This window comes from Schistocerca serialis, chromosome 9, assembly GCF_023864345.2.
Source record: "Schistocerca serialis cubense isolate TAMUIC-IGC-003099 chromosome 9, iqSchSeri2.2, whole genome shotgun sequence".
Taxonomy (NCBI): Eukaryota; Metazoa; Arthropoda; class Insecta; order Orthoptera; family Acrididae; genus Schistocerca; species Schistocerca serialis.
The window spans coordinates 137,108,713-137,130,714 of NC_064646.1; the positions used below are offsets into that span (position 1 = coordinate 137,108,713).

The 22,002-nt window shown below is 39.5% G+C and overlaps 1 protein-coding gene across 1 annotated transcript in view; it reads right to left on the minus strand.

Annotated features, from left to right (window-relative positions):
* LOC126419327 (uncharacterized) overlaps positions 1-22,002 on the minus strand; it is a 63,045-nt gene that overhangs the window by 12,117 nt on the left and 28,926 nt on the right. The window contains exons 5-6 of the mRNA XM_050086511.1: positions 18,708-18,905; positions 6,865-7,051 (exon numbers count right to left, since the gene is read on the minus strand). Of these exons, the coding sequence (XP_049942468.1) occupies positions 6,865-7,051; positions 18,708-18,905 (385 nt within the window). The remainder of the gene's footprint in view (positions 1-6,864; positions 7,052-18,707; positions 18,906-22,002) is intronic.

Consider the following 22,002-nt stretch of genomic DNA (forward strand, 5'->3'; position numbering starts at 1 on the left):
GGCATTTTCCACTAAGGTAACCACCCACGTCACAAGTCCAAAACTGTTTGCTTGTGGTTTTGAGAAGCACAATAGTGAACTCTGTTGATTTCTAGGCCACCAAATTCGCCTTATCTGGATCCAATGGAACATATCTGGGAGGATATCTAGCAACAGAGCTTCACCCGCAAACAGTGGCCCTTAATTTAGGGAAACTGTGACCTTTGCGCAGGTGTCTGGCATCACATACCTCTGGCAACTTACAAAGGATTTACTGCATCCATAAGATGTAGAATTGTTGCTTTTATGTTCCAAGCAATAAGCAACATATTAAGCAAGTGGTCATAATAATCCAGCCAATAAAAAAAAGAAGAGGGGACATAAATTGTATAGTCATCATTTTCTTGTGCAGTGATAGAAGGGAATATCATGTACAGCAGAACAATGTACTAAAAAGTCCTACCAGTGGGGTATGAGCAGTTGATGGGGGTGGGGGTTGGAGGCCTTCAAAAATCACTTTATATGTTTCTTTAATACCTCGCAAACCACAGCCTCTAGCAAAAACATACACCAGTGAAAAATAAAACTGTAATAAATTTCCCACAAAAAGGTACTATTAATTTTTTCTCTAAAGTAACAGTTTGTGTAATGCAGGGATCAAAAAATCACAAATTATTAAAAATAGTGTTTCAATGGTATAATATTAATTTTGTTGCTAAGTGAAATGGTTAAAAACAAATATTAAATGTATGTTCCACATCTAAGTGCAGTAGAGCTGTATTAAGGGATAAGTTATATTCTGGGGGGGTGTAACAGGGCGGTAGCAGGGGGAGGGAAGGGGTAGATTCTAGAATCATGAGGAAACTTAGGTCACTGGATTGTGGTCATGCACTTCTCTTTTTGATAAAATTATTTAATTGGATAGATAAAAAAATCTACTCACCACGTGGTGGCAGAACACACACATAAAAGACTGTTGTGATTGGCAAGCTTTCATAGCCAGTGGCTCCTTCTTCAGGGAGAAGGGTTGAGGGGGAAGAAGAAGGGTGAAGAAATAGGACAGGAGAGGTCTAGGACAAGGGGTAGATTTCAGGAAAGTCACCCAGAACCATGGGTCAGTCTTTCCTTCTTATCCCCTACAGTAAGACTAAGATGGCGGCGTGTGTAGATATCCGCGATTTTACTCCAAAAATAAGTTACAGTGAAGCCGTTAAAAATTTGTGTGTAAAGTGCAAAAGTGAATTCTTAAAGTAAAGTGAACATATTGCTAGTTTACAATGTGTAATCAGCAGTCTAAGTGTAGAAATCGACAGCCTGAAGTCCGAAAATATGGAACTGAAGTTGAAGCGAAACATGGATCCATTGTTTCAAGACAGACAGAAGGACAAAAACTTTTGTAGAACATGGATACATTGCCGCAAAATGATGCTGATAAATCATCAAAATGGAAGGTAGTTCACAACAAGTGTCAAACATTCGGCATTAAAACGTCGTATACAGCAAATGTTTCAAGGTTTGAGAATGTAAACAATTTTAATGTACTTTGTTCTAGTAATAGTCTCACAGAAAGTGAAAACAATCATAAGAAGAGTGTACTGGTAAACTATCAGAAAAAGGTTAGGTTTGATCTTCCAAAGTCACAACATTCAGCTAACAGCACTGAAAGTAGCAGTGGCGTGATCCAGTCTGCTGTGAGTGAAACATCAACAAATCGTCTTAACATTTTCGCTGATAGTCATGGTAGAGGCATGGCTGATATAGTGAAAAGCAGTTTTAATGCTGCCAACATTTGTGGAATGGTGAAACCAGGTGCTACACTTCAAGAAGTTTTAGCAGGGCGATATCCTGAAAAAGTAAAAAACGAGTGTGTGATCTTAATAGGTGGCTCAAACAACGTTGCCTGCAACGAAGGGAACGATGTCATACAGTCGCTCAGGAAAATATCGGCGCTTTGTCAGTCTAAGGTATTTGTTGTGAACATTCCAAAGAGACATAATCCCACAGTCCTATGTAAATGAGGCTATCTCACAAACAAACTCTACGTTAGCAAAGTTGTGTAAGCATTTTAACAATACTTGTATTGTAGATATAAGCAGTTTTGGATGAGAATTATTTACAAGACATGGTATGCACCTGATCAGATCAGGAAAAAAGCATTAGGTACCTTCTTACAAACAAAAATATTGGAAGAAGTCCACAAATGTACCCCAAAGTTGGAACTAATTGCACTTAAATGGCTCCAGCCATCAAGTCAGACTCAGTTTCAAACTCAAATGTTTCAGGAATTTGTTAGTAATGAACGTACTGTGTCTGTAGCTACAGATAATTTTTTAGGCAAAAGTTTACATCTGTCTCTAATTCCAAAGAAATGACAATTTTTCACCAAAATGTGGGAGGGCTTGGTAATAAAGTAAATGGCATTACTGTTCTGTTAGAGGAAGCACAAGGAATAAAAGCTACTGATGTATTATGTTTTAGTGAACATCATGTGAAAGATATTGAAAGGTTGCAGCTAAGTGGTTTCTGTCAGGCAGTGCATTACTCTAGAACCATCATGGAAAAAGGTGGAGTTGTAATTTATGTAAAAAACAGCATATCTTACAATGCATTAGATTTAAAGTGCCATTGTATAGAGCAACAAATTGAAGTATGTGGTGTTGAGATTACTGTAAATGACTTCACGGCTATAGTGTTAGCACTGTATAGATCTCCCTCAGGGAATTTGAATGTATTTCTTAAGCACTTAGATTCTTTATTATCCAAACTGTACTCAAAGTCTAAGAACTTGATAATTAATGGAGAATTTAATATTGATTTCCTAAATGAGAGCAATAGTAAAGCTGATTTAGTACATGTAATGGAGTCTTATAATCTGATGGCAATAGTAGATTTCCCAACTAGGGTTACTGTTAACAGTAAAAGTCTGATAGATAATATATTTATAGATAAGTCTAAATGCAATGAGATCACTGTACATCCAATCCTTGGCCTTTATGATCATGGTGGTCAGTTGCTTAGGCTCAATTACATTAGTGTGGGCAACAGTTCCGAGCATTCTTGGAAATCTTTTAGGACAATAAATGAAGAGGGCCTTAAAAAATCAATGACAGGCTAAAAGAGAGAGGTTGGAGCCCAATTTATAGGGAAACAGATGTAAACAAAAAGTAAAATTCATTTTTAAATGAATTCATGTCTGTATTTGAGTCCATTTTTCCCAAAAAAACGTAGTTAGAAATAGTCATATAGGCAATGCAAAGAAGTCTTGGATCACTACATGGATAATTAGAACAAAGAGGATGTTATACAATTCTCTCAGGACTTGTAGTGATCAAAAGAAATGACAACACTTCAAACTTTACTGTAGCATTCTCAAGAAGGTTATAAATAAATCTAAAAGTATGTGCATAAAATAAGAAATTGAAAGCTCAGAAAATAAAATTAAAACTATATGGAATGTAATAAAGAGGGAAACTGGCAGGACAACAGGGAACATGTCTCAGGTAGAGATTAAAACAGGGGACAGTATCATAAAAAAAACCTGAGTTGGTTGCAGAAATATTTAATAACCACTTTTTGAGAGCAGCAGAGATGACAGGCTGTAATGGTTCTATGGAAGAATCACTGTCCCTCCTACAGAAAGCTATTAGCAACAGAATCCCACAATTATCTTTATCTCCAGTTACTGTAAGCAAAGTCACAAGAGTAATCAGATCATAAAAAAATAAAAATTCTGCTGGTGTGGACATTATTTCTAGTAAAAAACTGAAACACTGTTATAAATTTGTTGGTCCCATCTTATGCAACATATACAATACATCCCTACAAGAAGGGATTGTCCCTGACAGACTAAAATTGGCTGTAGTGATTCCTCTCTTTAAAAAAGGTGATAAAAGCATTGTTACAAACTATCACCCAATATCCCTATTAACTACCTTCTCAAAAATTCTTGAAAAACTCATGCACAGGAGGATTGTAGACCATCTCAACTTCCACAGTTGTTGTTGTTGTTGTGGTCTTCAGTCCTGAGACTGGTTTGATGCAGCTCTCCATGCTACTCTATCCTGTGCAAGCTTTTTCATCTCCCAGTACCTACTGCAACCTACATCCTTCTGAATCTGCTTAGTGTATTCATCTCTTGGTCTCCCTCTACGATTTTTACCCTCCACGCTGCCCTCCAATACTAAATTGGTGATCCCTTGATGCCTCAGAACATGTCCTACCAACCGATCCCTTCCACAGTATCTTAAGCAAAAATCAGTTTGGTTTTTGTGCCGGTCTTTGTACTGAACAGGCAATATTCTCTTTCAGCAACCAAGTTTTGGAAGCCATTAACAAAAAAATGTCTCCAGTGGGTATTTTTTGTGATCTTACAAAAGCCTTTGACTGTGTAAACCACCAAATTCTTTTGAAAAAGCAGAATACTATGCTTTAGGTGGTACTGTTGGCTTGTGGCTACAATCATATCTAAAGGATCAGAATCAGACTGTATTGTTAAATGGCTCTTCTGGAGGACCTGCCTTGTCTGAATGGGGCACGAAACATGTGGTGTGCCTCAAGGCTCCGTTTTGGGCCCACTGCTTTTCCTCATCTTCATTAATGATCTTCCTCTTTGTTCTGAGACAAACAGGAAATTTACCCTGTTTGCTGATGATACCACAATTCTGTTTGATGATTTGATAGATCACAATCTTGAACAAACTACAAATACTGTTTTTAATTACATCTTAAATTGGTTCTCCTCAAATGGTCTCTCTCTCAATGCAAATAAAACTCATTATATGAGGTTCCATACATCACAACGTAATCTTGATGAAATTAACATAAAATGTAGAGATCAACCATTACAGCAAGTTGAAGATACAAACTTCCTGGGTGCTTATATAGACAGCAAATGTAATTGGTCAGTTCACATTCTTCATGTATGTAAAAAACTTAGCTCGGCAACATTTGCATTGCAGGTAATTTCTTCAGTGGCTGAAGTCCACACCATTAAGGTTGCCTACTTTGGTTACTTCCACTCATTGATGTCATATGCTATCATATTCTGGGGGAACAAACCACTTGCAAAAACAGTTTTCACCATCCAAAAAAAAAGCACTCAGAATAATGTGTGGGGTCCATCAAAGACACTCTTGCAGGCACTTGTTTCGGAAGATAGGTATCCTAACAACTGCCTCACACTATATTTTTTCCTTGCTGACCTTTGTGTGCAAAAATTATTCTATCTACCAAGACAACAGTAAATTCCATGGCTATAGCACCAGAAACAAAAACAATCTACATTTCAAAATGAAACGTCTCACTCTGGTACAAAAAGGAGTTTTCTACTCCAGTATTAAGCTGTTCAATGCTCTCCAACCACATATCAAATGTGTTTATACAGAACTGCCAAAATTGAAACAAGTTCTCAAAGATTACCTGACAGAGAAATCTTTTTATACTGTGGATGAATATTTGAAAGAAAATGTATACCATCACTAAAATTATTGTGTCTGACCAGCAGTTCTAGGTGACTTTCCCAAAATTTACCATTTGTCCTAGACCTCTCCAGTCCTTTTCCTTTGCCCTTCTTCCTTCCCCCTCAACCCTTCTGCCTGAAGAAGGAGCCACTGGCTCTGAAAGCTTGCCAATCACAACAGTCTTTTATGTGTGTGTTCTGCTGCTGCTTGGTGAGTAGATCTTTTATTTATCCAGTTAAACAATTTTATCAATAATTGACTTTTCTTTTTCAGATGCACTCCCCTCCCTCAGGGGTTGGGACTTTTAGTATGTTGTTCATGGCACTCCTTCCTACTACTGTACGAAAATTTGTGACAACACAATTTATTTCTTGCATTTGACCTTTTCTTATCATCATTGATTGGACTATGGTGTGTTGGCTCATCAGTGTTTGTTCCCTGAGTCCAACAATGACACACAGGTGATAAGGAGCATTTCTGTGGATGGTCATCACTGAAGTTCTCCACCACGCAGTAATCTTGAATATTTTTCTTTCTCAATTATTTTTAGTGTTTAGAAGAGTGAAACCCGTTGGGACACTGCACAGTAAATCATTATGAAGCGTGCCATGGATATAAATGTAATTATATATGGTATAGATTATGTGAGAGATATGGAGCAGTGATGTTATTAAACACATGTATAAAATAGTTGTACCAAGAGAAAAAATGTGATTCCATACAAAATTTCAACAACTGATGTTATCAAAAAAACAAGTATCAAACATATCTGCATTTTTAAAAAGATTTAAATTAGTACAAAAGGTCCAAACCACTTTGAGAATACTGAAACACTGACTGATGAGAGGGGACTGCATTTTATTAGTTTCTATTAGTAAATTATGAAACAAAATATGTTACATTCCTTTGAGGTTTATTAACCTGTGACGAGACCAAGATATACCACCACACAACAGATCATAGCTGTATCAAGAAGTCTAGAGAGGTGTTAAGATTTTGTACATCAAACAGAAAAGTTCTGGAAACAGATTTTTTTCTACAAAGGGCTCTTTACGGTAGATTTCTTGTAGTACTATAGAACTAGTAATGCTACTTATTACAGTGACTCGATGGACAGGGTTCAAATAATTCAGACTTCTATAACACAGGGCTTCCTCCCTTAAAATATGTTGCTCCTCCATGCCAAAGCCAATTTTCATGACATTTCACAATAGCAAAAAATATTCATCGATTGTTTTAAATTTCCACAGCCAAAGGAGGAGAAAGATAGGAAACAAAGATGGTAGTCAACCTATGAAGGTAGTGTGTGCATAGCTCATAAGTCTTTCAATGGAAGCGGAATTCAGAAATGCTGATCACAGTATCTTTAGAAAAATAACTGTTTAATTTGTAGTAAAGAGCAAGAAATTTACATGTAGCTTTTTACCTTACTCTCGTGTCTGGAGAGGCAACACCAAAGACACACAGTTTTCCTCCACAGTTGAGCATCCAGAGAGCATCTTCCATTGCCCTGCCATTACCACTGCACTCAATAGCAACATCAAAACCAAATTCTGGATCTTTCTCTTTTTGATTTTTCAGTTCAGCTGGGCTAACAACTTGAAATCCAGTTCCTGAAAAAGAGAGTACAATTGAAAAATTTTGATGAAATATACAGGTGATGTTTCATCAACAGATTCGCTGAGATTACCAGGTTTTACCAGCTTCCCTATCCAGATTCCCCTGAACGATATTTTAGTGTATGTGAGAACAAGTTTCACATTACTAGTTTTTTATGGCAACAACTGAAATTTTTTGAATTGTCACTTCACCTTTTAGTGATTATTTCAAGTTCACCTGGGATTTACAGTTTCATCAACAATTCTGTAAATTATAAGGTCTTGCCACCTCTGTAAATTCCACTGTCACTGTCATCTGCCACAATTCTGTGTCATGTGAGGTCATGTCACTGTGCAGTAACCTAAAGCATATGAGAAATTCTGACAGGGACATGATCTGATCTGTTCTCACTGGAATGTAATATGAATAGACTCTGATAGCAATGACATATCTTATATCAAACAGCATGTTCCTCACACTATGATCAGTATTAAATTAATAGAGTGCACTGAAATTAGTAAAAAGGAAATAAAGCCTGAGTATTCAGTGCCAGTCTGCAAATAATATGTTTAAATATGGACACACTTTTTTTCAGTTTAAAGTAACATCTTTGATTTTGTGCGAACGGTGAGTTCATGGCTATATGACAAAATCTCATGAACACTCTTGGTGATGCAATGGAAGATGGACTGGAAGCCTAAGGGCCAACAGAAAATAATGAAGATTCCCACAGGCAGTGAGGATGTGACATGCAGATGTGATCAAGCAACAAACATTATGACAATTCAATACATTTCACTTTTTCTTACTCAGTTCCACATTGTTTCTAAAGCAGAATCTCAGAACTATTTGTAATAAGAAACTCAGAACATTTATTTCTGCCAAAAAACAGTTCAATTTCCCCTAGAGTCTCCCAGAATTCTGTGAATTTATTGAATTCCCAGAGAGTTCTTTGATTTTTGACTATTTGTCACTTATTGTAAATAACTCATGAGTCAAATCTTTATGTGGCATGTCAAACAACTAGTGACTGCTCTAAATACATCTCTTGCTCTATTGCAAATGAAGATACAATGCAGGTGTAATAACATAACTGTTCTGGCAGTCAATTATAAAAACACATTTTTCTTATTGTTGTTAGGATCATCAAGTATCCTCCACCTCTTCATCACATGATGAACTATTTCTTTCCATTTCCTCCTGGATGGTGTTTTAGTCTTAAGTTCTTCCAGCACCATTCTGATGCTTTCTTTGATGTCTTCTGTCCACCTTCTCCTTGGTTTTCCTCTGTTTCTTTGACCTTTGGTTCTTCAGAGCATTACAGCTCTTTCTAGTGAGTCTTCTGCACTTGTGATATGCCAATGCAATGTAATTTCATCTTCAGTATTTTGCTTCTTAAGATTTTTTGGCTTCATTTTTTTTCAGAATAGTTGTTTCTGTTTTCAGCCCACAAAGTCCTCAGGATTCTTCTTCAAACATACCTTTTAAAAGAATAGATTTTCTTGGAATCCATTTCTTTTTATTGTCCATGATTCACATCTTTACAAGACTACAGGAAAGATCAAAATTTCAGTGATTTAGTCATTTTTATTTTGGTTGATAGTGATAATTTCCATTCCTTTAGCAGCAAATTTTGACAACAAATTAGGGCTAAATTTAAGGACAACAAAAATTTTGACAACAAATTCTTCAAATTTAGCCCTAGGCCAACTCACTATCAGCATACTTTTAATGTCTCCTTTCTGCCTGCTGTACGCATCGTATCATCTGCACATCTTAAGTTGTTGGTGTAATCACCCCTGCCCTGACAATTTTAATTCCAGTTTCCATGCCTGTTCATTACTTAATCACCATACTAAATGAAAAGAAACTGATGTACCTCCACTCGTGATGTGCGCAATTTCAGAGATCATGCGTCCATACAGTTCACAGGCTGACTTATAGAGGCCACCTGGATTACCCCTCTGGTGCACTCTGGTGAGCTGCCAAAGAAACAGTATTATTTAAGCATTCACAAATTAGTGCTTGGCCAGAATTGCTGTTGTCCATTCAATGTGTTCAGTGCTATGTGCAACCTGTACTTAATTGTATCCTACAATGGCTCTATAAAATATGTTGTTACTGTAACAAGCTTGGTGACTAGTGAGGGTTACATTTCCATAGCATATTAGTGTCAGTGCTAAGTAACCCAACAAACATCTTGATAGAAGAAATACTCCAACATATCAATGCGCAGCAGTGAGTTTTCACAGAACAACAGCTGGCTCTCACCACCACCCTCAGTCAAGTGGCATCTGCATGTTCACAGCAGGTTACTCTTCTGTCAATGCAACCATTGCCCTTTCTGGCATGTGATGATTGGGACTCCTAGAAGACATGATTACACCAACATTTCCAGGTCTTTTTGTATGGGTAATATAAACCTATGTAGGGCTTTCTTTCTTTCCTGATATTTCCTGTGCATGTATCACTTGTTGTGCCAACCTGCACCTTAGCATGATATGGCCAGCTTATCATTTGATGAAATGTGCAAGCTTTTCTCAATCTATTACTGTGACAGAACCCGTGGCATTGCAACACATGTGGGTTATTAATATTGTCAGAAACACCAAAGCCAATCTTAAAAAGCCTGGGCTGCAGAATTACATGGGTTGAGCTGTCATCATAAATTTGTCACTAGTACCCATCACGAATCTTATGCTGATCATATGGAGTGTGATATTATTTGTCTGGCCCTGAATAGGGAAGTCTGTGAAAAAGCACTTCAATGTGAGTATCCAGCACTTACAGATTTGCTCATACAGCACAGTCCTTTGAAGTGTCACGAGCCACAGGCAATCAGATTACTGCATGGGTGGAGGTGTTGCAAGCTGCTCAGTCAACACCTGTTAGGCATGCTGTGTAAGTGTTCAGGATGATGGGGAAGCTGCTGTAGTAGTACAACCTTTGACTCAGCCTTGGATGAGGCAGCATCAGTTATGGCCACAGCAGCAATAGGCCTTGTCACAACAGTGGCCATGTGCTCCCCCCCCCCCCCCCCCTTCTGTCTTGCCCATATTGCTTCTTCCAAAATGAGCATGCTGTGTGCCCTGAGTGTTGAGCTGTTTGCAGTGTCAAAAGAAAGGCCACATTACATCAGTTTGTAGCTCCTCTTCAAATGTGACGGACACAGTAGTGCCGATGGACATAAACTGTATCTCTACAATGACCATCTCCCCAAACAAATTCTTTATTGACATGTGTGTGTTTAATAAAATGCTAAAAATGCAAGCGGACACAGGAGCTGCAGTGATTTCAGTAAATCCACAAACATACATAGACTTGGGCTCCCCTCCCCTCACACAGGTTAGCTACAATAAACAACAGATTTTGATCCTATGTCAATTATCTGTTGTTCCCCTTTCACCTTCCTTGTTGTGGATCATTCCCATACCAGAGACTTGTTTAGGTTAGATGAATTTAATGATTTTGATTTCTCCATTGCTGATGAGGTAAATTTTGTGTCAGATCAAGTTCTGTATCAACAACTGGAATCCTTCTGCTCTGTTTTCATCACTCTTTTCCCCTTGTCTTAGTTGTGGTATCAATTTTCAGGCCTGCATTACCATGAAAGAGTCCACCTGTTCTAATGTTTTTTGGGCGTGGCATATGCCAGTCATGTTGCATGACTCTGTCAAGGCCGAATTAGACCATTTGACATTTTCTCAATGTCATTTAGCCTGTTTCTTCAAGTGAATGGGCTACACCAAAGGTCACTGTTAAGAAGCCGACGGGTAAGCTTCACCCCTGCAGTGACTTCAGTGTCGAGATTAATGCACAGTCCCTGACAGATACATACCATTTGCTCTGCTGTGATGAGTTGCTCACAAAATTAGCAGATGGCCACTACTTTTCCAAGGCTTATTTGTTAGAAGCATAACTCCAGCTCCAATTGGATGAGGCCACTGGGCACCTTGTCATTGCCAGTACACCTTTCAGCCTATACCAATATCAACGGTTGCCTTTGGGTGTCGCTAGCACACCCGCAATTTTTCAACATTTCTTAGAACAGCTGACAGCCTCTGTGCTTGGCTGCTGCAATTACCTGGACAATATTGTTGTTTCAGGTTCTTCCACTGAAGACCACCATACGAAACTCCAATCATTGTTTTCTGTTTTGCAGTGTGCAGGTGTCAGGTGCAATCTTGCAAAATCTCAATTTTTTCAGCTGTCAATTTAGTACCTAGGTATTGAGGCCTCTCATTCATGGGTCAAGCCAATCAGTCATCATGCTGACACAATTGCAGCTTTGCTGTGGCTCACTTCTGTTAAGGAACTGCAAGCACTTCTAGGTAAAATTTCATACTATCATAAGTTTTACTGGATGCACCCACTGTTTCTCAGCGCCTGCACACACTTTTGTGTAAGAATGAGCCTTTTTTCTGGTCCCCCTTGTGACTGAGCATTCACTTTGCTTAAATCTAAGCTTCAGTCTTTCCCCTGTCTGGTAACTTTTCAGCTGTGTCAGCATCTCGTGTTGGCCTCAGCATGGTCTTGGTGCAGTGTTGGTGCACAAATACATGGATGGGTCTGAATGACCCATTGCTTACACTTCTAAGACTTTAAATCCCACTCAGAAGTGGTATTCTCATACTGCAAAGAAGGCTTTAGTGATTGTATTCGCCCTCAAGAAGTTCCACGGCTTCTTGTATGGTTACAATTCCATTTAATCATGGATCACACGTCGTTGGTTGCTCTTTATAACCCTTTGGCTACCGTTCTGGACACATTATTTGTAGTGGTGGGCTCTCTTCCTCTCTCATTGTCATTATCAGATCCATTAACCAGCCAACAGTGCAACACACTAATGCCAATGACTTATCACACCTTCTGATCCAGTCAGACCTAGCATTCAATCAGGACAAGTAACTATTTTTATATTTAGATACTACGAACCAGAACACGGTTGTTGGTTTCCCCAACAATAGTGCCACTATAGTATCGGCCGTCACCGTGGATCCTGTACTTAGTTGGGTCCTATCTTTTATGCAACATGGGTGGCCAGAAAAACCCTCAGTTGTGCCTTGGATCCCTTGCATAATTACTTCTCCCTTCAACATCATCTTTCTGTGTTTGACAGGGTTCTTTTGCTAGCTAAGGAGGACACTGCTCCCCAGGCTATGATTCCCATTTCCTCACACCATAATGTACTGCAGCTTCTGCATGTCTGTCATTGGGGGATCTCTCGCACCGAAGCTTTGGCCCGCCAGCATGTGTGCTGGCCAGGCATAGATGGCAACATTGCTTATCACCACATGCACTCACTGTGTTCAGCAACAGGTGGCTCTGTGGGCATCTTTCTCCCTCTGGCCGATGCTGCAGCACCTGTGGGTGCATCTACATGTTGAGTTTGATGGGCCCTTCCTAAATCAGTATTGGCTCATTTTAGTGGATGCCTATTCCAAGTTTCCCTATATGGCATGTTGTCCACCCATGTCCATGGCGGCCACTATTTTGGTCCTGCTTAAGATTTTTGCAAATGAGGGACTTCCATCTATCATGGTTACTGATAACAACCCCCAGTTTGTTTCTTAGACTTTGCATCTTTCTGTCAGGCTGGTGGTGTTTGCCATCTCACAGCTCCTCCATTTCATCTTCAATTTAATGGTGAGGTTAAACGTATGGTTTGGACATTTAAAACTCAGATGTGGTAGTATGTATTCTGGCAGGCTGTCTAAAGCTGCTTTAGACAATTTTTTGAGTTCGTACTATTTCACACTAGTGGGGTACAAGAGTATGGCGGAGCTGGCATCTGGATGCCAACCATGGACTCTCCTTCACCTGCTGCTTATGATGCTGTATCCACTGGCATTGCCACATTCTGACTGAGTGCACCTGTCTGGGCTCATGGGTTTGGCTGCAGGCTAAACTGGGTTCCTGCCATCATCGAGCACCTGTACATTGTCCACATTCCTGATGGGTGGACATCCCATCACTTCGAACAGATGCAGCTGCACATAGCAGGCTCTGTTCTGGTGCATTGCCTCCCCCCCCCCCCCCTCACCCCTCCCAGCTGCTGGTGCCTGTTCCTGTGTTGCAGACGGTCCAGTTTGCATCAAAGGGGGGTTGCTGCCTAGCGGAGTGCTGTCTGGGGTCTGGGGTCCCTGCTCCACCCCCACTCCTCAAATGTCATCGCCAGTGCAGCTCCCACTGCACCTAGTGCTGCAGCTGCCGCCGCCTCCATTGCTGGTTCCTGTGTGGGCATTGTCTCCGACACCCCCCCCCCCCCCCCCCCCCCCAATGCCTTTGGCACTGACCACTACCTCGATGAGGACATCGCTGTTGAGACACCATCCCCAGTCCTGCCCTGTGGCCTCTCATGAGAGGGGCGATGATGCACCAAAGTGCTCCCTCATCACTTCTCTCCCTGTTCACTGGTGCCTGCTTGCCCCATGCTGCAGCAGCTGCTGTCATTGGGTGATCATCATCATTGGTATTTTCCATGACTGATAATCTCCATTCCTTGTGAGATTAGTGCCTTTTTTCCATGGTGCCAGTGTTCTTTCAGTACCAGTGCTTTTTTTCCAGTACCAGTGCTTTTTTTGGTATCAGTTTTTTTTTCTCTGTACCATACAAATTTCTGTACCATTTATTTTTCTGTGGCTAGTGTTTTTATGTATGTATGTGGTTTTACCACCAACTAGAAGGGAGGAATGATGTACCTTCACTCATGATGCGCATGATTTCAGAGATCGCGCATCCACACAGTTCACAGGCTCACTTATAGAGCCCACCTGGGTCAGCCCCTTGGCACACTCTGATGAGCTTTTCCATAAATCATGGTTGTTCTTACTATATCAGAAATGGAGATACTATACAGGGTGATTATAATTTAAGTTAATCTTTCAAAACTGATCAGAATGGCGTCAAATTGCAATGGAATAACATCGGAGAAGGGGGGAAAAGTATAGTAGAATTAAAAAAATAATGTTAAAATTGATCAATAGATGGCACTGTATGTGTCAGAATACATAAATGAAAACACCTGTCATGTGCATGACCCATTGAAGTTGGTATAAACACACTGGATACACAGCTTTTCTTCCTTTTGAGTCTATGACATTCGACATGACTGTCTCAATGCAGGATCACACTCTGCTTGTAAAGCTGTATAACAATACTTATGGCTGTGCACACATTGGTGTACAGAAGTTGTGGGCTTTGAAGGGTTTGAAAAAAGGCATTGGTCTGATGACTGTTGTGGGTCTGGAGAAAATGATTCGGAAACTCGAAAAGACGGGTTCTTTTGGTGTACAACCTGATAGATGGAGGAAATGAATTGATTTGACATCAGTGGAAGCAGTGGCCACAGAAATGCAGGAGGAGATGAGTGGTGGTGTGCAAACATGTAGTGCATGGAGAATTGCCCGAACGTTGGACACACCCGTGAGCACGGTGCGTAAAATCCTTGGAATCATCCTTCTTTGTTATCCATTCAAAATTGCCCATGTGCATGAGTTGCTTCTTGTTGACCTGCCAGGAAAAGATACCTTTGCTTTAGAATTTCTTGCTCACATGGAAGTGGACAACGATTGGCTGTGGAAGATTTTGTGAACAGACTAAGCCCCCTTCCATCTGACAGGATATGTCAATACACAGAATTGTCGAATATGGGCAATAGAAAATCCACACACAAGTCAACCAGTATCAATTCATCCTGAAAAGTTCACTGTGTAGTGTGGGTTTATGGCATCATTTATCATAGGGCCATATCTTTTTGAAGATACAGGTGCTTCCAGTCCTGTTACCTGTACCATCACTGGTAAGTGCTATGAGTGTCTTGTGCAACTTTGTCATTCCAGCTCTCCAACAGCATGGATGTGTGGATGGGATCATTTTTATGCGAGATGGTGCCCCTCTGCACATTGCAAATCCAGTTAAGCAGCTGCTGAAGCACCACTTCAGAAATGCTAGAATTATCAGCTGCCATTTCCCTACAGCCTGGCTGTCCCGATCACCTGATCTTAACCCATGTGACTTCTGACTGTGGGGCTATCTGAAAGATGTTGTGTTCAGTGTCCTGATTGCAAACTTAGCTGCACTGAAGGCACGCATTGTGCAACACATTCTGAACATGACTCTGGAAACACTTTGATCAGTTGTGGAACATGCTGTTTCTCGATTCCAACTTGTTGCAGAAAATGGTGGACACCATATTGAACATGTTTTGTGCCTGTCTGATAGAAATTAATAATCCGATTTGATTTTGATTGATGCTTTTTATGTGGTTTTTGGCCTCAGGACAATTAAAAACTGACGTGAGTGATGCTTTTTATGGAGTTTTTGACCTCAGGACAATTAAAAATTGAATTTTCCCATCTGATGCGGTATGACCTTGCCGTCGTGGATGGGCTTATGTCACTAAAAGTATCACACCTGTACACCCATGCACACTGAGTAGTACAGTTTGTTTAATGTCAGATCTACATGTTAGGCATTGTTGTATGATTCATTAGTCATTTGCAGTCAGCCACTATTAAGTTATGATGCTTACAGTGTCATCTACTGCTACATTTTGTAACTATTTATTTTTCATCTGCCATACATTTTCCCCCTTCTCTGATAATATTCCATTGCAATTTGATGTCATTCTAACCAGTGGTGTTATTTCTACAGTGGTTTGATAGTTTAACTTTAATTATAATCACCAGGTACATTCCTGTCTGACGCCTTTACCTTTCCTGAAAGTTTCTTCATATACTGGTATTTTTGCTGTTGCTTCTTAGTTTTTGTACAGATTTCTGATTATCTTTATGTATGATGCTCTGGTATTCACATAAAGCCTAGTATTTGAAACATTTTTGGAACAAATACACAGTCAAATGCATTGTTGTTATCTTCTTATTACACAGATAAAAATTACACTGGCATCAATTATAAGCACTGGATTAGTGAAGGAATTCTTTTTGTGACATATTTACATAGATTCCATGGACACACTCCATACTTCTGCGCATTTATGACCTAAAGAAGGGAAATATGACATGGAAAGTTTTAGACCTGTCTAAAAGTATATATTTGTATCTGATAGTCCTTGCAATGCAAGATAAATATGAAAAGGCCTTAGAAATGGAGAGATCACTCAGAATGATTGTATGATCTCCTGATTTGATAAACATTAAGAGAATGTAATATTAGAGAAAATATAAAGCTTTTGGAAGAATTCTGGTTCATCCGAACTACATGAAATTCACTGCTCCAAAAGGCTCTTGGTTATAGGTTTAAGGAGATTAAACATCTAAGATCATCAGTCTCATCCTCACACCCCGTGATCAAATTAGTGTACCCAATCTATCTACATCTAGAGGAAATTCTGTGTGCAATTTGAGAAAATTTTCTAAATGTGTTTTGCAGCTTGTACCTGAGGTGGCACATTGGTATCAGACTGGTATTCACCTAATGAGATGTGGGAAGCTGCTTCAAAACCACATCCAGACTAGCCAGCACACTGGCCCGTTTTGTCAATCTGCTGGGCAGTTTTGAACTGGCGCCAGCATGTCTCCCCCATCCTGGAAGTGGGTACTTTAACATGCATGGCTGCTGAACTGGGTTTACCGCTCCATGCAGACCATTTCTATGGTCTGGTCAAAGAGGAGATGACAATGATCTCTAAAAATGTGTAATTTGAATGATTCAGACATGGATCTTTCTCTTGCAGGACAAACAATTCTTAATAAAGTGCTATACAAGGCCATGACAACTCAGAGGTACAGAACAACATATTTTGACTGTTATGATTGCTGAGGAAAGATCAGGAAAACATTCTTGAGAATTATAATGCTCATCCAAACAGAGCATATCAAGCCAGCAAAAATTCTGAGGAGGTTTGTATTCCTGTGCACAGTGGACATATTCATTATTAAAGTTTGATTGAAATCTTTTATTGTATTGTTGAGTTAATTTTATGGGAGATCAGAATTGTAGACAATGTTTCCTATGTATTTTTTATCACTAGATCATGCATCTACATTTTTTATTAAACTGTTAGGAAATAATTTCTTTAGTGGAGTATGGCAAGTCCTATCTAGGTTTCATCATTTTTTGCAATGAATTCTAGCTCACTCATAGTCCCAAAAGTAAAGAATCATATACAGTTTAGATACTATCCAGTTCATGAAGATAGGCTGGTTGTTTTGTGGCAATACAATAGAAATATTTTCCTGCCACTAGCATTGAATATTATATTAACATCTGGTCCACCTCACTTCGCTTAAAACTGTATTAGTATCTATTACATTTCAGTTTTGTAGATCCTGCTTGAACATGTCCAACAAAAACTCCCTGAAGATGCTTAGTACTAAAAAATGCACCTCTCACAGTAAGTTGGCCAAAAGCAATACTGAATGTAGGTAACACAAATCTCAAAGTTAGTCTTATTTAACTTCATTATTTCCACTCATCTGAAATCAGAGTTATATTGTTAACATGTTGGATCATCTTAGGCTGTTCTGGAGATAATTAAGATGGGTATTGAAGCAAACACCAGAAGATAAGTTCCAGAACTCTACCAGGCTTGTCCATCACATTCAGTCATATATACACAACTTTGTAAAGAGCCATGTTCATGTAGACTCTACAAAATTGTGATGGGTATAAAAAACATTTAAATTGATCTGCATGTGTAACTTACTGCTTATTACATACCCTGTGAGACAAGGTGGTGACTAAAAAATGAATGGACCCTGGGGTGTATTTTTCCTTCTTTTCCTGCTGTTGTTTATTTTGTAAGATTTGTGGTGGGTCTTATACCAGCACTAATGGGAAGTTGTGTCCCTGGCTGATATAACAGGGCAATATTGTGCTGACCCCAATACACCAGCAGATGAAAGTAGTATTACCTTTATCCTCTCTTTTCAGAATAGGTTTTTTTTTTTTTTGGTCCGGGTCCTCCCATGCCACCTTCCTATCAATCCAACTGCGATGAAAATCCTTGGAATGCTTACACCAGTTCTCTCTATTGCACTACTAAATAAATAGCCACACTTCTCACAAACAGGGGTATATTTTGCCCAACATTTTCGTTATTACTTTTCACAACACAACTAGCAATTTCTATGGTAATACCACTCTCTTGAGTACATTCAAACGTCTGTACATGCCTACTGTAGGACCTGCGAGAAAAACCAGGAAAACAACTGCCACTCTTCAATCGTTCATCCTTGTTGGTGCATCATTTACTACATGGCTCTCAGATACAGGCACTTGCTGCACCATGGGACAAATGACTCCCAGTGCCTGTAATACCATTTTTACTGGTCCCCTTCTTGCTGGCTCCACCACTGCTCCACATTCACTGGATACAAGAAAGGAAAACACACAGTTTCCCTTTCCCACTACATTTATCCTTATTCAATTTATTCATGAGCATCTCCTGTCTACAGCTTTTCAATAGTGTGTTGGAATGTTTACAAATATCTTGAAACATTACAATCCACAACTTTGATTAATAACCATTGATCAAGTACACCAGCCGTCATAAGTGTTGTTTCTAGGGGTTCTCTGACATTTATCTATGCATATGCATTTTCTATCAAGTACTCTGTTAAAACAGCAGTCTCTGACCACAAAACTGAATAAAAAAATTATGTTGAACTTTGGATACTGTGAAATAAATTACCGGGCATTACTAACCAAGTTTTTCAGCAATTTTGCGCCTGTCCTCTAGGGGCTCACTTATTGTAACCTTTCGATGTCCTTGAACGTGGAGTAGGCATGCCCATAAGTTGCCTATAATGCCAGCTCCTGTGATAAGGATACTAGAGCCCACAGGGATGGGCTGAACTCTGTCCCAGCCATGGGACAGACATGATATGGGTTCTGTTAATGCACCTGAAAAAGTAATTACCATAATTATTTATTAATACAATACTGGAAATCGTGTAGAATACAATAAATGGAATAATAAATTAATCATTCACCATATGGTGGTGACACAGAATGGTAGATGTGTGCATACAATAGGACACACACACACACACACACACACACACACACACACACACACACACACACACACACACACACACAAAAAACAAACTGTGTTTGCTAGCTGAGCTATCATATTTACACTTATCTACAACTCAGTATCAATTCTGAGTGATTATATTTAGTCATTACATAAATTTCTGGTACTATTATGTCTAAATTAAGCTGAGTACAACAATTATGATGGACTGTCATACACACATGTTTAAAAAATGCAAATGGAAATTTCAGTTTCAAGTTTTTCCTTCTGAGGAGTGTGATGAATAAGAGAATATAACACTCAAATAGATCTGATCCATATGACTGAAGGGAGTCAATTAATACCATATGTATTATAAGAGAGATGCTACACAAAAGAAACAAATCTGTGTTTCATATTCTTCTTTGTCTTCGTCTTTCCATATCTTCACAGGGTCAATGTTTATGGCAAGTTTCTCCCACCATTACTCTTCCTGGTCCTGCGTGTTGCCCTCTGTCAGTTGTTTTTCCCTCTCAAATGCAGTCTGCCCACATCATTTTAGGTCCTTCTCTTTCCATGCATCCTTCATCTGACATCTACATCAATCTATTTTCAAGGTGACTTTGGTCTCTTCACATGAGATGTCCATACCGCTGGAATCTTTCCTCGGTTCTGGGTGCTAGAAATTCAGTATTTACACTACTCTGCTCTTCTCCTCCCCCCTTCTTCTTCTTCTTCTTTTTCTTCTTTTAGAGGCTGCTACTGTCACTGTCATTTACTGTAGTATCATGAAATTACACCATATTTTTTTATTGTTTTGTAACAGTACATAATATGTTTCCTCATAATCATTTAATTAAATAGTGTGAAAATGTTACAGTATATTTCTACTGTAGATGTTGCTCACTGTGAATATCTGTCTAAAATTTCTACATTTTCCATTACAGTTTATCAAAGCAATTATGGCACCAATTAGAACCATTAGCAGCACATTTTTTTAGCAGATGTTTGTCCTCTCTCAATTTTCCTTTCTTCATTGTATATCTACATCTACATTCCAAAAGCTCATCATGGTGTGTCATGAAAAGCACTCTGTGTAGCGTACTCACTCTGCCTTTTCTCCCCCCCCCCCCCCCCCAATTCCCTTCTTTCCATTCCAGATATAAATGACAAATGGGAAGAACAGTTGTTGATAAGTTTCTGTGTGCTTGAATCTCTCTAATTTTATCTTCATGATTTTTTTACAAGATATAGACTGAAGAGCCAAAGAAACTCGTACACCAGGCTAATATCATCAGCACACAGAAGTGCTGCAACACAACACGGCATGGACTCTACTAATGTCTGAAGTAGTGCTGGAGGGAACTTACACCACAAATCCTGCAGGGCTGTCCATAAATCCGTAAGAGTACGAAGAGGTGGAGATCTCTTCTGAAGAACAAACTCCAAGGCATCCCAGATATGCTCACTAATGTTCATGTCTGGTGAGTTTGGTGGCCACAAGATGCGTTTAAACTCAGAAGAGTGTTCCTGAAGACATTCTGTAGAAATTCTCGATGTGTGAGGTGTCACACTGTCCGCTTGCATACGTGTCATCTGTCAGAGTCATATCTAGACATATCAGGGGCCCCATATCGCTCCAACTGCACATGCAGAGCCTGCATTACAGAGCCTCCACTGGCTTTAAGAGTCCCCTGCTGACATTCAGGTTCCATGAATTTATGAGGTTGTTTCCATACCCATACACATCCATCCACTTGATACAATTTGAAATGAGACTTGTCCGACCAAGCAACACATTTCCAGTCATCAACAGTCCAATGTCAGTTTTGATGGGCCCAGGCAAGGCATAAAGCTTTGCGTCATGCAGTCATCAAGAGTACATGAGTGGGCCTTGGGCTCCGAAAGCCCATATCGATGGTGTTTCGTTGAATGGTTCACACACTGACACTTGTTGATGACCCAGCATTGAAATCTGCAGCAATTTGCAGAAGGGTTGCGCTTCTGTCATGTTGAACAATTCTCTTCAGTCATCATTGGTTCCATTCTTGCAGGATCTTTTTCCATCCCCCGTGAAGTCAGAGATTTGATGTTTTACTGGATTCCTGATATTTATGGTACACTCATGAAATGGTCGTATGGGAAAATCCCCACTTAGTCACTATCTCAGAGAGGCTGTGTCCAATTGCTCATGCACTGACTAAATAGCACGTTTGAACTCATTTAAATCTTGATAATTTGCCATTGTAGCAGCAGTGACTGATCTAACAACTGCACCAGACACTTGTTGTTTTATATAGGCGTTGCTGACCTCAGTGCCATATTCTGCCTGTTTACATATCTTGTATTGCCTATACCAAATTTTTTTGGTGCTTCAGTATTTGTACAAGTAAGCAATATATTAGCTGAATATACTAGCAATTTATGCTCTCAGAATTTTAACACTAAACACTCTGTGAAGAATGCTTTTCTTGGAGTGTCTGCCATTGGAATTAGATTGAAATGGGAATATGTGAACATAACTGCTTACAACTCAGCCATGTGATGATCTGGCTTTAGTGCTGCACCCATGCACTTTGTTTAGGGGGATGCAATTTTGACAGGAGCTGAAAAAGATTCGGTTTGTTAAAAATACATTTATTCATCACAAATGAGTATGCAACTGACATATAAGTTCTGTATGTAAATGTCATTGCATTCATGATGATGTGCCCATGATAATTGTCATTAGCACAAATAGTTTACTCTTTTCACATGTCACATGTCTTGAGCACTGGTTCTGGAGGGTGTATACTCCCCAGTGTTGTAAGCATGTCGCCTGATTGCATGACCATAGGAAAACAATGGACTTGTGGCTTACTCAAAAACAAACTGCTACCTGCTCATTCCACATGCCATTGTGATCTTCGAGGATGTGAGAAAGCAAAACAAAATGAATTGGTGTCAAATAAGCTTCCTGTACACTTTTGGTGGGGAGCTCAA